The sequence below is a fragment of the Pogonomyrmex barbatus genome, unplaced genomic scaffold (genome assembly GCF_055798465.1).
Source record: "Pogonomyrmex barbatus isolate J1 unplaced genomic scaffold, ASM5579846v1 scaffold3, whole genome shotgun sequence".
Lineage (NCBI taxonomy): Eukaryota > Metazoa > Arthropoda > Insecta > Hymenoptera > Formicidae > Pogonomyrmex > Pogonomyrmex barbatus.
In genome coordinates this window covers 6283275-6301159 of record NW_028297127.1, presented here as the reverse complement: position 1 = coordinate 6301159, position 17885 = coordinate 6283275, and the positions used below count along the sequence as shown (strand labels likewise).

The 17885-nt window shown below is 38.3% G+C and overlaps 2 protein-coding genes across 2 annotated transcripts; one reads left to right on the top strand and one right to left on the bottom strand.

Annotated features, from left to right (window-relative positions):
• Positions 1–122: 122 nt before the first annotated feature.
• Positions 123–4927, top strand: Plap (phospholipase A2 activator protein). Its single transcript, XM_011642043.3, has 6 exons — positions 123–402; positions 667–1536; positions 1633–1963; positions 2153–2390; positions 2465–2883; positions 3097–4927. Exons 1-6 carry the CDS (start codon positions 266–268, stop codon positions 3421–3423), a joined length of 2322 nt encoding a protein of 773 aa, XP_011640345.2. The 5' UTR covers positions 123–265; the 3' UTR covers positions 3424–4927.
• Mkp3 (Mitogen-activated protein kinase phosphatase 3) lies at positions 4081–12947 on the bottom strand. The gene is made up of 4 exons (XM_011642044.3): positions 11020–12947; positions 9524–9709; positions 9031–9273; positions 4081–7871 (listed from the first exon to the last, which is right to left on the bottom strand). The coding sequence occupies exons 1-4, from the start codon at positions 11408–11410 to the stop codon at positions 7489–7491; spliced, it is 1203 nt and encodes a 400-aa protein (XP_011640346.1). The 5' UTR covers positions 11411–12947; the 3' UTR covers positions 4081–7488.
• Between the last annotated feature and the right edge of the window lie 4938 nt (positions 12948–17885).

The following is a 17885-nucleotide window of genomic DNA, read 5'->3' as shown; positions in this document are numbered from 1 at the left end:
AAAAAAAATATATATATATGTATATTGATGAGAATACGATTTCGTGATGACAGTGCGAGACATGCCCAGAGGACTCAGGGTTCGGACGTGCGACGTATGGCGCATGCGCGACTTGGATTGCGTCTGTCATTGCGGCCGATCGTGGCGCAGCGGAGCGTCAGCGGAGCGCGCGGCAGGACGAGTCGTCGTTTCGTGGATCGTGAAGTGACGCGTGAGCTCGCACGGAGTTAACGTCAGAAAAATTGTGGAGAACTGCGCGCCAGCAATGGACAGGCCGCCATACAAACTGAGCAGCGTGCTCCTCGGCCACACCGCAGACGTGAGGGCGGTGGCGGCCTTCCTCGATGGCACCGTCGTATCGGCCTCCCGGGACAAGACCGCGCGTGTGTGGAAACCAACCGGGTTGGTACTCGAGGCGCGAATTTTCGCCCACGCCCGAGAATGTGTGAACGCCGATCTCTTTGGCCTGTTCTCATATCACTTGCGATCCTTTCTTAATTATGTAATTCGTTAAATTTTTGCGAGAGACGTATGCGAGGTTAAATATACAATACATGGACAAGTATCAGCTGAAATATTTTGAGAAATAAGAGAAATTATTTTTAATTGTTGCATGTTTACTATAAGTGATTGTTAAATATTTTATTGATACCTGGAATTTTGCAGAAGGGGCAACGAGTATGAGCAATGTGCGACGTTAACAGGCCATTCTAACTTTGTCAGTTCAGTATGCATTATAAATCCATCAGAGAGAAACCCCAAGGGTTATATCATTACTGGTAGTAACGACAATACTATATGTGTTTACATAGCGGATGAAACAGTGCCCACACACACAATAACAGCACATCAGAATAATGTATGTAAATTAAAGACTGGCAAGCAGGATGGTACGTTTCTTTCAAGTTCTTGGGATATGACAGCTAAATTATGGAATGTGAGCGACTTGAGTAAACCACTACTAGACCTCAAAGGTCATACTGCTGCCGTATGGTGTATAGCTGATTTGTCAAATGGCAATATAATAAGTGGATCAGCTGATAAATTGGTAATAATATGGTCGAGAAATGGTATGGTGCAACACAAATTAACAGGACATACTGACTGCGTTCGCGATATAGTTGATATTAAAGAGAACGAGTTCTTAACTTGTGCAAACGATGCTACCATTAGACACTGGAATGCCAAACTTGGAACCTGTTTAGGCACTTATTGTGGACATGAGAATTATATCTATAGCATAGTAGCCATCCCGAATGGCACATATGTTTATTCATCTGGAGAAGATAGGACTATTAAAATATGGTATAATGCAGAACTGAAACAAACTATAGTTTTGCCAACACAATCAATATGGTGCATCGATTTATTTTCAAACGGTGACATAGTCGCTGGAAGTTCTGATGGAGCCATTCGGATATTCTCATCTGATCTCGAACGATATGCAAATAGAGAGGCATTGGAAGCATTTGACAAGGAAGTTGCGAGTACGATTTTAAATGCACAGGAAGTAATCGGAGACATTAACGTAAAAGAGTAGGTACTCTATTCTAAATAAAATAGTTTTTTTATTTATTCATTCTATCTAATTTTAGTTTGTAATCACTTAGAAGTAATCTTGATTATGTACAGTTTGCCAGATGCAAGAGTTCTTCTGCAACCTGGCCAAAGAGATGGTCAAACGAAAATTGTAAATGAAGGTGATGCTGTTCGAGCATACAGTTGGTCGCAAAATGAACATCGATGGATAAAAGTTGGCGATGTGATGGGTGCATCTGGTGGTACTGCAGCTACCTCTGGAAAGCAACTCTATAACGGTATAGAGTACGATTATGTCTTCTCAGTCGACATTCAAGATGGTGTACCGCCCTTGAAACTTCCATATAATAAGGATCAAGATCCCTGGCACGTCGCACAGAAATTTCTTCATGACAATAATCTCAGTCAATTTTTTTTAGATCAGGTACACATTTGGAAAAGTATTTATAAGTAATTTATATATAATACAATATTATTATATAATAGTTTATTTGATATGATAAATATAATTGTTTGCATTTCACTTGTTGCTATATATTAAGAGATATATTAAAAGATAAAATAATCAAATCTGAAAGAAATGAGATTAAATCATTCATGTATTTTATTTTAGGTTGCAAATTTCATAATAAAAAATTCTGAGCCAGCTCCAGTTTTGAATACTGGATCGCAATATGTAGATCCTTTTACAGGAGGAAATCGATACGTTCCTGGATCAGGATCATCGTCTAGTACGTCCGATAGTGCGCAATCATCCACATTTAGTTCTTCCAACACATGTACATCTCCCTCTTATATACCTCACACGAGATATTTAAAGTTAGAACAAGCAAATTTATCTGCTATCTTTGGTAATTAGGACTTGTTTGAGATAATTAGATATAATTTTGCATTTCTTGGCAATAAAATATTTATAAAATTGCAGAAAAATTACATGAATTAAATGCTAAACAAGAAAGTATATATAAAATACCAGAAGAAGAATTAGATGCTATAGAAAAGCTTACGAACAATCAAGTCTCTGAGGAAGTTAGGGCCAATGCTATTAGCATATTAAGAAATCTTTTAGATTGGCCGAATAACGCGGTGTTTCCAGCTCTCGATATAGCGAGACTCGCTGTACTTCACAAAGAAGTAAACAATCTATTTTGTACAGAAGAATTATTGCCAGTCATTCGGAGGCATATCAAAATCGATGCATTTCCGTCGAATCAAATGCTCACCTTCCGTCTGATAGCCAATATGTTTCAACACGAAAAAGGAGAAAAACTTTGTTTAGATTATAGAGATGAAATACTCGAATCTCTATTAGATCTACAATCCTTTGGAAATAAAAATAATCAGGTATGTTATATTAATTATTAAAATAATAATCGCGCAAATAACAAAATCTTATGACAAAGTTGTGTTGAATGAGAAAATAAACTTCAACAATAAGTTAAATTCTCATTCTATACATTCTATACAATAACATTTTGTTATATAAAAAAATGAAAATAGTATAAGTTAGACTGCAAAAAATTGAAATTGTTACAAATTGTTGATGTTATATTACAGGTTGCAATATCGACTTATATATTAAATCTGATCGTAGCGCTGAATAATTGTAATGATACACCTGGTAAAACGAGAGCTCTAAATGTATTATTTACTGTATTACCTCGTTTGAATGAATCCGAAGCAATGTTTAGAGCTCTAGTTGGACTAGGAACCTTATTGACCGCTACATCAGATCCCAGTGATCGTAATGAATTAATTAACGCTGTGCGACAATCTGAAACTACTTTGAATGTTCTTAGAACTTTGTCAGAAAGCACGAGCGATCTTAGTATCTCGAACAAAGTGGTAAATTGTTCCAAGCAGATTATCGATTTAATTATTTAATGCGTTTTTGAATGGTGAGACATTTTATTTTTAAGATTATAAAAATAATTAAAAGAGAGAAAAGATTGAAAAAATTACAATTAAATATAATTAATTACGCAAATGGATTAATGTAAAATAAGAAAGATTTTGTGATGCACTAATTAAATTATAAATTATATAATTTCAATAAACGCAACTAAAAACCTAAGATAAAATAAGTTTGCACATTTATACATGTTTTACAATTCAATTGCTCGATCTTAAAAGAAAAAGATAATAAATACATCTTTATATAATTAATATTTATCGTTTAGACGTACTATACCCTTCCATAGAATTCTCAAAAAAATATTTAGATTTACATAATGGATTATTACAATATTTATATTATTTTATATACATTCATAAAAAATACAATTGTCTCTTTAGTACATGTTTATATAGTACATGTTTTTTAAAACATATTTTTCTATATTTTTCACGTTCAGGATGTGTACAGCAATTTATTGATTGAACTCACGTAATTGAAGTTTTAAATTGATGTATTAACAATTTATTTATTTGTGCTCAATCTGGAATTATTCGTTACAATTGACCAAGTGTTGAAATGACATTTTACGAGCGTTATTCGACATATATATTGACTGTTTTGGGATTAAGATAAAATGATATATATTTAATGCTTTTACGTATTTTTTAATTTCATTTTGTCGTAGAGCATACATAAATATTCCTTAGTAAATGAACATGTTGTTAAGAGATACATAATATATATTTTGTATATATATTGATAACGCAAAATTCGAAGGAATAGTTTTCTCAGATTTTGTATCGGAAATACGAAAATTTTATATCGAAAATACAAAAATGAATTAACAAGTTTACGATACAAAAAAAAAATTAAAACGACTCTCTCTTTTTCTGTTACACGTCCAGATAACGGAAACTGAAAGAATTATTATCGTGGCAGAGAAAGAAATATAATGTACTTACATATAAATGTATATAATGCATATTTAATTTTACATTGTCAGATTTGGAAAACAAGAGACGAAGTTATCTGCATGGAATGTAAATGACCTGCTTAAGTGACAATCGATTACTTGTAGTTTAAGTAAGATAACTTGTATTTCTAATGAAAATCAATTAAAATATATACAACGACGAATATAAAATAATAATTTATATAATATACATATATAATATTTGATTAAATTTCTCGGGCACACGCACCCAGTAAACGTACAACAGACAACAGTGTAATAGTAGAATATTGTTATTACATTAACGTCAATATATATTTCCTTAATTACATATCAATTTACTCTCGCAATAGCCAAGAGCTATTAATTAACTCTTGCAGTTAATTATTACACCAAAAATAACATTCATTTGTATACACTCATATTAACTTCAATTATGCTCAATGAACGATACATACAGTAATAGATGAAAGATAGTTACATTGTCAGGCCATTCTGGCTCGGGAATGTGAATGCATTTCTTTTGCTTTTTTTTTTTTTACAAAAATAACTTTCAATATATATCTGAGATCTGTAAGATAATAGAAACAGTGCTGATTCGTACAATTCAGAATCCAATTTAACATTTAAGTTATTACTAGCAGTACATAGCTAGATGCGTTTTCATCATGAATGCACAGGCCCAACGTCATCACGTAGAAAAGTATCTATGTAAAAAATCCGAAGGATTAATGTTGCTCTCTGATGTCAGCAAAAATATAACGTGCAGGAACCATTATCTTTCAGATTTCTGTATGTAACAGTGACGACGGAGTCTATTTGACAATAAAAACGATTTCCGATATTTGGAGGCGTTACTTTAACAGTAACATTTATTTCTTCAATAAAAAAATATTAAAACGGAATTAATGAAAATTATAACAATGGACATTTATATATAAATACATTAATAAGTTAACTATAATGAAATATATGAGAAAGCTATAAATATCTACATATGATTATAGTGCTTTCGCATTGGAAATTTTGGCCAAGAGCTCTTTTCAATAGAAAATGTTAAGAAATACTTTTACAAAATACAATCTTTAAAAAAAACTGAACACTTACCTATGACAGATATTTTTAAAGCTAAACATGCTTACTAATAGTAATAGTAATAGTATACTAATTGACTAAAATTTCCTCTTAATTTTTTGGTGATTTCTCTTCATAATTTCGCATTTTGAATTAATAAAAAAATGAAATTTTAAAGTAACGCCTTCATACGCATATCATTCCGAGTGACTTGGACGCAAATTCTCCTAACTCTGTTGAAACCAGTGACGGGACTGCTTTTGCTCGCGAGCAGGAGAGATTCGGAATGCCCTACAGAAATGCACTGATTCCTAAGATGTGTCCTCCCTTAAACTTAAGTTACTGGCATATGTACCTGAGGCGACGTGCATATACCTTTCGCATAGAATGCATTGAGGCGATTATTCTTGACGAGATAAGTCACTCCAGTGTGTCGAAAAACTACATCGAAAATTACTCACAATCTCAAGTTTTACTTTTTACACAAACTACTGGTTGAGTAGAAGCTCAGAGACGAATTTAAGAATCACTTGAACGGAATTCTGGGCCTTTATTCGAGCCTCTTTGGAAATGTTAGTTTCTGAAAGAAAATATCAGCGCTTTTTTAGTAACATCGTTTATGCGAACATTGCGAATAAATTATTGATCTTTTTCGTTCGCGTTAAAACTTAAATTCGCCCCCGTATATACAATATCTTTCGTAATTTTGTACCACAAAACTTAGCATACTAAGCGGTGATGTTTATCTTCGACTACTCGTGATTGCCTGGTGGGAACTCGTCGTTTAGAGATTACTTCGCGCATGAAATATCGCTTGCGGTAAAATAAACACAGCCTCATTAATTGAAGGATTTGGAGGAAGAAGTATTAAAATATATATATGTATGTATACATCATATATATATATATATATATGTCCTAGAGTTCTCTTGAGGTATGGCGGTATGCGTTATGTTATACCTCGCGAGTACAAGTGCTTGAATAGGGCAGTATGCGACATATCTCGCATACTGTTTAAAATCATATGCGCTAAAGGTTCCTCAAAACTTGGAAGCATAACATCAGAATGTACAATTACAATTACGCGACTGTTGCACGATAAGAAATTATGCGATCTCGTTTACAAAATACTTTCAATGTCCTTTGCTGCCACAACAATTCAGAAAAGAGCATTATAAACTTCGCTTCTTCCTTTTTTTACAGAAGGGCATCAACAGTCATATCATTTACTCTCTCCCTAAGTCACAACGCAACTGCATCGTGATTTCGACGGCGTAACATAAAGTGCCCAATCTTCGTGATCGAAAAATTTTAAAATAGACAAGCATCGTCGCTGCGAAAATACATCGAAGCATATTAGTATTGAACGCGTATGCTGAAAAGCTAATCGCCTAACGAAGAGATAATTTCTTCCTAATTGAAGATACATATTTCTCTTTTCACAAATATTAATCCCCTCATTCCTAAATTATTTCTAAATTTTGGCAAAGATATTTGTATATTTTTTTTTTTTTTTCATTATATTGAACAACACTGAGCACATAATACTAGAAAATTCGTATTTAATCGCTTAAGAATTACGTTATAAATTCTTGATCCTTTGCAATACAGTTACATTGAGTATTGAGTATGCAGTATGCATGCGCGTCCTTAGAAACTAATCTTTTTAAAATTCAATTTTAAAAAAAATTTAAATAATTTATATATCCTCAATAAACTATGCAGCTATAGTAGGAATGAGAGGCTCGACGAAAAGAAAGACGACAAATTACGGCAGGAAAGTGCCGGCGCGGTAACTAACTCTTTGAATGCCCCTAGAAGCTGTATCTCGGCACTCGCCGAACGCGTCAGTATCCCATTCTATTTGAAGATACTCCGCGGATGGAGAAGGCGGATTTCAACGCTCATCTCTCGCGTGAACATCAGAATGGTAAAACGCGTTATCGTTACCTTTATTCAGAATTTTTCTAAGATGACGCATATGCCAGGGGACCTAGAATTTGTACTCGGTCCCCCCAAATTCGTTTCATTCAGCCGGTGTACTTGACGCCCACCTGTCGAACTCGATTCCTGAATCGGGGCTGAGTCCTAAGTCGAGAGGGCTCAAGAAGCTGGGCGCTGGACAATTGCAGGGTCCATTTGGCCGGCACGCTCCGATGCACCTCTGCTCGTTACTCTTGTTTTGTCTGTCTCCTCCTCGATCTCTCAATTCCTGCTCGAAGCTGTGCAACTGCTCCATAAAGTGAAAATTCGGTGCGACATTGGACTTTCTACTACGTACTAAATTAAAAGCGTCATTCAGGCTGAGGCTGCACTTGTGCATGATATAAGCCACGGTGATCGTGACGGACCGAGAAATTCCGGCCAAACAGTGTACCAATACTCCCTTGTCTGAACTCCGTGCCTCCTCTGAAAAATAGATAACAAATCGCAATTTTAATTCTATTATCAATTTAAACAATTACTATATTGATAAATATTTAATATTTATTTACTATACTTCACGGATTTTTCTAATTACACTGAAGATACAAAATGTGCACGAGCTATAAGCTTATTTTATAATAATTTTTCAAAATGCATAAGGCAAAACATCGTTTCTTAAATTAGCTGATATTAGAGATTGAACGGCGAATTCGAATATTAATTTTGTTAAGATATTGAGATGTATTATTGCTTAAACTATTAATGAAGATTAAAAATGGAAGATATTAATTAGCAATTACGTTACATTATTATTATATTCAATGCTCAAGAAAATTGCGATAAAAATGCTAAAGGAAACTATGCATATCATGACGAATTTGCCCAAATGGCGCCAACAAAGAAAAGTCGGATCGCCAATACTAAAATATGTTGGGACAGTCAAAAGTGCCAGACCGGCTCAATAGCAATGCCAAGCCTCGCCATTCAGACTTAAGTATAGCTCTCGGCCTAACCGGACATCCGTTGTTTAATTGTCTAGCGCGGCTTGCCCACCACGTGGGAAAGTTTCTATTTAGGCGAACCTATTTATAAGAATGCCCCTTTCAGAAGCTGCGCGGGGACTTTCTTAAACAGGAAATCCTGTTTAAGAAGCAGTCCGAACAAGATTTTAACGCGGAAAAAGCTTCGGCGCAATAAATAAAGCTCACGTCATTCGGCCATTCTACAGGCACATATATACGAAACGTGTGTGAACCGTAAGTCAAAAATTTTACGTTAAAAAAAAAATCTTTTCTTATCAAAATGAATGATATACAAAATATCTCACTTGTATGTATTCTAATGTTAACACGACGGTTTACCGTTCATTTAAGATATATTGAAATATCAAATCGATTGCAAAAAATTTCTTTTTATTTTTGCGAAAAATTCTTTTACATATATTTTATAAAACAAATTTAATTTATAAACACAAAGATGCTTACAAGAAATAATTTGTTTTAAAAAGAATATATGTATATTGAATTTTATAAAATGTAAAATTGCCTACGGTAAAAGCATTTTTATTTTTTACTCGAATTTATGATTGTGATTTTCAATAGAGGATACCTCGTACCTCGTACATCGATATGCTGTCACTCACCTATAAATTGAATTGCCTGCGGGAAGAAACTCGCCAAATTCTGACTCCAGTGATCGCTTATCGGTATTTGCATGTATTTTATTGAGCCGGCACTTTCAAACACATTTGGTAAATCCGGTGTCACATTGAGTATGTATTGTATCCTGTGTCGCGCTAAAGCCTCGCGATCCTCGCTATTAGCCGCATTACCGAGATACAAATGAGGTAAAATTTCCACCGGAAAGTCTTTATCTTCCTCCGGGCCTGGAATGTACAAACACGAATTTACCGTTTATCATTATGTTATATTTTCTATTGCCCTATTATTATTATTATACGCGTCTTATCTACTTGACAAAGATGTTTTATTTTATACGTTTTTAGATGTTATATGTTTTATTTTTTTTTCATGAGATTATTCATTGATTATCGCTGTATTATATTGTTTTTTCACTGATATAAATTCTTGTTGTTCTCGTAAACTAAAGCAGATACATTGAGATTGTCCGCTCACCAATTGAATCGCACGTGCTGTCACTATCAGAATCTGAATAAGATCTGATTGGTGGAGTAGATATCCGAAGGGATCTAAGGCCCATCAATTCACCATCGTTATTGTCCTGACTTGGATCACACTCACTACTGGCTTGACTACCTTCGCACCATTCCGGATATTTATCTTTAAATGCTTCGAAACCACCTACAAATGACAATTAAAAGTTTTTGAGACCAGCGAAAATCTATCTAGAGTAGTCAAAAATTTTCTATTATAAAATTTAGAATGTACGGTACATAATAATTTTATAAAAAAATCAATATTTTCAAATTCAACAGCTTGTTAAATTTTCTCGAAAGTTATTATAAATCGAGTTACGAATTACATGTCTCGGCGTAGAATAATATTAAAAAAAAAAAAAATTAATAATCACACAAAAATACATTTATAACTCTTCATTATTTTCATTATGTATTTTTACTTTTTAAAATGCTTGCCAGCAAGATTATAACATAAAATAGACTTTTTTTTCATTCATTATTAATACATTCGCAATCAGTAAATTTCCTATGCCAAATAAAATACTGAATGGCTGAATGGTTTTATCTAAAGCCTGATAAAGACAGAGTATAGAATTAAGTGTCTGGTTCTACTGGAATGCCTCCCACATAAATCAATATTTCATTCACAACCAGTCTCTATGCTTCGGCTGTTATTTCTGAAAGCCTTTCTACACCACAATTATCATTGCTGTCCGTCGTACACATATGTATGTGACAGAAAAATAATGTAAATGCAGAGTTATAATTAGCAATTATTGTGCGATGATTAATAATTAAATTTAGAAATCTTTGCTAAAGTGACATATATATTAATTATATTGTTTATATAATAGTATTTTTATAATTCATATTTTTCATAATATTTCATTTTCATAATATTTTTATTAACAGTAACTTATTAATTATTTAAATATTGATGTAAATTTATATATTTGGATGTCTTAAATTTATAATTTGCACACAATTAAAAAATAGAACAAAAAGGTATTCTAGTTTCAATTATAAATACAAGCTTCAATTGTCAAAGTAACAATAAATGAATAAGAGCTTTAATTATCAAATTAAATAGATATAAGCTTCAATTGCCAAATTAAATGGACACAAGTTTCAATTGTAAAACTAACAATAAATGGATATAAACCTTAATTGCCAAATTAAATGGATACAAGTTTCAATTATCAAATTAACAATAAATGAATGTAAGCTTTAATTGTCAAATTAAATATATAGAAGTTTTAGTTGTCAAACTAAATGGATTCAAGTTTCAATTGTAAAATTAATAAACAATAAATGACTATAAGTTTTAATTGTCACATTAAATAGATATAAGCTTTAGTTGTCAAATTAAATGGATAAAAAAATTTTAATTGTCAAACCATAATCTTGAAAATGAGACTCGAATTACAGTGAATTGTTTGACGTTGGAATAAAAAAAATTGATCTCTCTCTCACCGTTTAAAGTGGCAACATTTCCTCCACTGCTCTTGAGCCTCCGGTTCAAAACTTGTATCGTTTCACTCTGATGACCCGCAGAATCCGCAGAATCCCCGATTAATATAAATGTTCCTCTTCTGTTTTCATCCCCGCACAAAAACATCTCCACTCTGTTTCTCAGATCTAAGCACCGTATCGTGGACAAGAGGTCCACTTTACCAGCAGCCAATCTTCGCAGGATGATACTAGGTATGGTCAGAGGTACCGAACCTCTTATGTGAGCATCCGAGAAATCAGAGTGTGCCCTGCAGTCCAGAATAAGAAGCTTGTCGCGACCATTCTGCGATCTCAGCTCTTTGAACAGCCATTCCGGACCCAGAAGATTCTCTTCCATTGCACTATCAGGCATCTTGAGAGTCTCTCGCTTTTGTACTCTTGCACACTTTTGTATATTCTATGGCCTTCCTACGTGTCTCCTCCGAAAACAAACAGCACTTTCGAGATGCAACGATTTTCTGAAATCACACCGAGTTTCTTCCACAAAAATAAATTCTCGAGTCACCGAAGTATTATAGAGAAGCGATCGTTATCGCGCGCACGGCACTTGGCGATAAACAATAAACAACAGAACTGTCAAAGCGTTGTTATCCTGTCAAGACGACCTTTTCGACGGTTCGTCATCGCTCGAGAGGCTTCCAACTTCATCGACTAGCGTGATACATCGGCTCCGGTGATACGCCCAACGCGTCGGCACCGGGGAACGCGTCGTCGGTCCCCGTCAACGCGCGTTCTCCACTATGGTAACGAGCAGAACGAGCGCGTGTTATCCGTGGCGAGTGCGTGTGGTGCGTGCACGCGTCGTCCCAGTACAGGCGTCTCCCGCCTATTAATATTTACTAGATATGATATATGCGAAATGGCACTTCGAGTCGAGTGGCGGAACACGTTCCCCGGATGTTCCATCCGGAGAACGATCGCGCGTTCACCCGTCGACGACGCGATCCGACGTATTCTCACGCGCTACCATCATTTCCTGCGATACTACTACGTCGTGCTGCGTATGCTACTCTGCCTCCACCTCTTGCCTCCCCACTGCTGCTGCCACCACTGCCACCACCGCCACCACCGCCGCCACCTCTGCCACCGTCGCCGTCGCCGTCGCCGTCGCCGCCGCCGCCGCTGCCGCCGCCGCCGCCGCCGTCGTCGTCGTCGCTCTCTGTGCCGCTGCCGTTGCCGCCGCCAGATCGTCCCGGTTATCGATCCCCTCGTGAACAACGCGTCCAATTAACGGCACGGCTGTGGAATGTTTACGCTCGCCATTCGGGAAATGCATGTCCGACCGTTCGCGATCGCCGCGCTCTTACTCCACCACGCGCGCACCGAGCCTCGGCGTCGCGCGAACTCCGCGGGCTCCGTCGTCGTCTCGGCGCGCGACGAGAGGCGATGGCTCCATCCTTGTCGCGCGCGTTCATTCGCGCGCGCACTCCACGACCCGCGTTCGCTCCCGCCTCCTCACCGCGCCGCCCGTCCTCGCCCCCACCTTCTCGAGCGTGGGTTCGCCGTCGCGCGCGCAAATGCTGGACCGCGTACGCGCTCGTCCGATCGGATCGGTTTTACCGCGTGCCGACGTCCGTTTCCCGTCCTTTTCTTTATCCCACGTCACGACGTCCTGTCAGCATCGCGCTGCGATTCGGAATTCCTTGTCCGTCGACGAAGAGAGATGTGGAGGCTTCCGAACGACGCGAGGAATGTCACGAAACTCCAATCTGTCGTCCTCTTCCACGCCTTGTCCTCTTCTCTTATCTTCTTTCTTTCTATCTCTTTCTATCACACACTCTCGTTTTCTTTTTCCATTTTCACGGAATTCTACTCCTATCGCGCTCACGCAACAGACGCAGGCCACACCTTACTCTCGAACGTCCGCTCGTCGAAGAATGGAGCAACGACGCTCGGTACGTCGCGCGCAGGGGAGAGACGCGGCTGCCGTGCGACGTGATTCGCCATGGGTCACGTGAGCGCGCGCGGCCGGCCAATCGCCGCGCGGGCTGACGTCAGTTCATTGACAAAAGATGTTTTCATTAACGAGGCGTGGGTAGTGGTTGGGTCGGGGGTCGGTGCTGACTGAGCCGTCGTTGAAGCGCAGCCGGAATGGCCGGAGCGGCGATGAAGGGGTATGGCAGAGACGGAATGGAGCACCGCACGTTACACGCGCACGCTCTCTCACGCGTGCGTGGGCGCGTATTATCACGACCGCGTGAGGAAGAGAGAAACGGAGAGGGAGAGAGAGAGAGAGAGAGAGAAAGAGAGAAAGGGATCCCGCGCCGTATCGACATGCACGCATACTGGCGTGCACGTGCTGCTACTCGCCAGCAGGGCCGAACATCGGCGATCCCGTCACCCTACATAGCTAGCTTAGTTCCTTCTCGATCCTACTTCTGCCTCCCGTCTCTCTCACGATCGAATCAATATCTCCACTTTTCTCTCCTGTTATCTATTTACCACGTATATACGTACAATGTCTATAATGAACTCTTCCGTTACGCTCGAATTGTCGAACGTGCCTGACTTCTCGCGCGACTGTATCCAATTGTCGCAACCTGTTCTGACTAGAATGTTACTGGAGGTCTAGTCATCATGAGTAGCGATTATTAGCAGTAATATTTATTATGCATCTGTCTCCGATTGATAAGTCATGTTATCGCAGTTGCGTAATGATATCGACGTTTCCGAAGACTGCTTCAGGCCGTACGTAGCATTAAGCATTTTACTAATGATTTCCCAGATACACAACGAAACAATGACCTCCCTCCTTCGTGGGATCAGTTCCGGCTTCGTAGAAACGCGTAACATGAGTCTGATGTAAATCCGCACATTGATGTTGAGTACAGATGTTAAAAGCGCCAGGATTACATTACAATAATTACAGGAAGTACAGCGACTAGTAGAGAATTCGAGAACAGAAATCCAGGATGAAAAGGGGAAAAATATATTTTCGTTTAGAGATTGGAAAAGAAGTTTCTAAAATGAAAAGAATTATCTTGATATCTTTTGTCGTTTGAAAACTTGAGCAAACAGTGACATCACGATCTATATATACAGATATTAAAAGTGCAAACTGCAGAAAATATATTGATATTATGTTTATAATATCGAGTGACGCCAGAGAGCTTGACGGTATAAACAGTCCATTAATTCTACATGTTGAATTATTAATTGAAATGTATTGCAATCACAATACATTACCATTTATTTTCTTTGATAGACGAGCCTGAGACAATGTCGTAAATTACCAGTGGAGCAAAAAATTATAAAAATAATTCGTTTCATTTTCAAGTTTATTCTTCGTTAAATTACATTTGCGAAGTTTAGTAATAAGAACGATATAAAAACGAAAAGTAAAACTACAGTTTGAGAACTACACAAAGATCGCTCATTGTGAACACAAGTGACTGTAATCAAATAAACTGTAAGTGACTGTAATCATTATAAAAGAAAATATTTTTTAACGAATGACGTTTTAAAAACGTGGATGAAATCTCAATCTCTAATACAATTTTAGACGAGTTTTCACGAACTCTCGACTCGAGATACGATTAGTGAGGCATTAAGAATTAAGATTTCAAGAATTCTCCAACGGAGAATAGGGCGGATAAATAGAACGTTCCAATTAAATTTCGATAAAGGAAGGATCGTTTCAATTTTCAACGAGAATTTGCCAAAACAACGCGCCGACATTTCGTCGGGCATTCAGTTACATATACGATGACGACGACAGTCGTCGAAGGGCTTGAAAACGCGAAGTTACTCGCGGGAGGACGCGATGGCAAAACGTGCCATCGAGCGATACGGCCTTGGCCCTTGCCGTTTACGCGAAGCCCGTCCTCGGCCTCGCCCGTTCATCGCGTTCGGCTCGGCTCGGCTCGGCTCGGCTCGCTCGTTTGTTCTCTTTCACCCTGGCAGGAGGGGACGACAGCCTATCAGACGACTGTGCCAGGCGTAGGTCGGCATTCCATTCATTTGGGCGGCTGTCGTTGAAGATTTTCGCGTCGATCACACAGCCGCCGCCGCCGCCGCCGCTTTACCGTGCCTAAGTGCGCGCGCGCACCCTACCCTGCGAGGGTGAAGGACGGGAAGGGACGTTGAGGATGGGAAATGGGACAGAGAACGAAAGAGGAGATTGATACGAGGACGAGAGGAGGCAAAGAAAGAAGGGAAAGGGCCGCGGGCGTCTGTGACCTTCCGCGGGTATCCGACGCGTGCTGACGAATTGGATTCAATCCGCGTGGGTGCCGGGTAAGGTGAGCACCCGGCCGTTCTTCCGTGCGCGCGCGTCCCTCTCGCTCGCCCTAACGCTCAATAACGCTCGGGTGGCTGGCGGAAGGCTTTAACATTAAAGCAGAAGAAGGAAGCTGCCTGCCGGCCGCCCAGCCGAGAAAGCTCCAATCCGATTTTCTTGATATCGATTTCCGGCGTGATCGTCTCGCCGAGGCTGACTCATCCGTCTCTTTATGTGGAAAAAAAAACAGCAGGCGACAGGACAGAGATACGTGATGTGCGTGATTCTTGCTTTTTATAAGGGAAAAAGAAAGAAGAGTCTCCTCGATGCGATCTATATAAATTATTTCTAGCTCATTCGTAATTAAATTTCTATTTCTATTAGATATGCAAATTAATTCGATGTCTTTAGATTTCTATTAAAATAAGTGTTTGAAATTCGGTTTGTCGGAAAGTGGATCAAAATTGTGGAAAATAATGGAGATAACCCGGTTCATTATTTGATTCATCAATAAAGTTTGAATTTTATAAAAAAAAAAAGACATCATGAATTAATTTATATATCTAATACATTAGAAACCGATTAAAGATGAACTCGTGTTGATAATGAACATCTCACAGTTTTGTCCTCTTTTATACAATCGAAACTCCGCAGTTTTTTTACGACCAAAAAAAAAAAAAAACAAGACATACATCGATAGAATTTTTCATATTTCGCATTGCAATTTTAGTCCCTTGGGAATTTGCCAGGAATTCCGTGTATGACATACGACGCGTTTCGAAATTTCGCCATCAGACACAAACGTGCAGATACAAACGAATTTGTATCTTGACACAAATCTAGCTAGATAGAAATGTCAAATATCGAGAAACGTGAACGTCATACAAAGGTACATGGGTATACAACAGACTTGTGCATCTCTAGTAATGTTCTCTCGTAATAATGTTCAGTGCGTTTTGATGCATCACAATGAAATGCGTGGGAACGGCGCAGGAATCCTAGATGGAAATAACAGCGCAACATGGCTAATTGTGAGACACGTAGACGATTATTGTCCTTCGTACCTGCATACTGCATACTGTCTCTCGCCAGTTTCCTACGCCAGCCATTGCGAAACTCGCAATTAAAAATTGACGGAAGAGATCGGACGTGGGCGAGTCGCCTCTATTGGTGCGCGGCGAAAGGTCTTGCACGATGAATTAGTAACTAATCTCATTGGAGAGTGGCGGTGCAAAATTCATGTCAGCTCGCTCGAATGTCTCTAAAGATGATTCCGGGAAATTATGTTATTTGATTATACAATATAATTTATACATTCAACGGTGTTACGGATTTAACTTGCGCGCGACCGACGTCGATGATGCATTTCTAAGGACACGGAGTCCGCTGGTGGGACGACAAAATCCAGCGCTTTTACACGCGACAGAGTAGTTTTTGCATTAATATTTTCCATTAAAACGAACCAGAGGTTCGTCAGAATTTTATTAAATATTGTGGCTACGTCACGGCGAACGCCTACACGGATTATCCCCGCGATGTAAAGCTATCAGAAAAACAGAACTTCAGGGCACAGTATTTTTAGCGCATTTTCACGTATTGATTTCTTTTTGTAATCAAGTAACAAAGAGGCACCGCGAAGAAGGGTTACTCGAAAGAACGTTAACTGCTGAGGTAATAAAAAAGATAAGATGGCATCGTAAAAATTATACGATCGACAAGCAGCTCGCTTCTTTCCGTCCAGAACGTAAGGCGGGATATTATGGCGTCTATCGTCCCATGATATTTTTAGGCGTAACGAATTCGGGACTCGATAACGAAAAGACAACAAGGCACTTCTTCTGGTACGTCCTCGAACACTCGTGACGTGTACATCCGCCATAGCGATACGAGATACAATGACACGGCATCATATCTCAATCGTGACCTTTCCGAAAATAAAGTATTCTCACTTGCTATCACTCGCTAGGCAGGCGTCAAGCTTGGGAATAGCATTCTATTCGTACGTCGATGTAGATCTTGACGTGCCACGTGGGCGTAGCAAATGTAGGGATTGGGCTATTGCGCCCCAATTGCTAAATTGCATTAGTTGGAATCAAATGGATGGATTTTGTGAAAATTGACAGCGATTTCTGGGAAAGTTCCGCGAATAATTCGCATGCGTTTGTAAAAATATTCACTCCTGTACTCTCGAGAAGAGCGATTGCAATTAAAATTATCGATCGGAGAGTAATTTATTCATACGACAACTAGAATCATTCTCTTTGTGATGTCGTTTCCGTTTTTTGAACGACATTTCGCAGTTAGTCTGCTAATAGGTCAAGCAGATATTTATAAGTTTGATTTTTACGGCAAAGGGCATATTATAGATCTAAAAACGGTGCTTTGCTGAATCGTAATTAGTCCGATGTAGATAATCAACGTTGAAATTGAAGCAATCAGATCAAGGATTTCCGTTTTTGTCAATATTTTTTCATGAGAAAGAACACACCAAACGATTTTTCGTTTTACTTACACACAAACTTGTTATCTCGTAGATTAAGATAAAGATATTAGTTTCGAATCTCATATAAAGATAAAAATTTATATTTTCGTCCAGAAAACTGGGAAA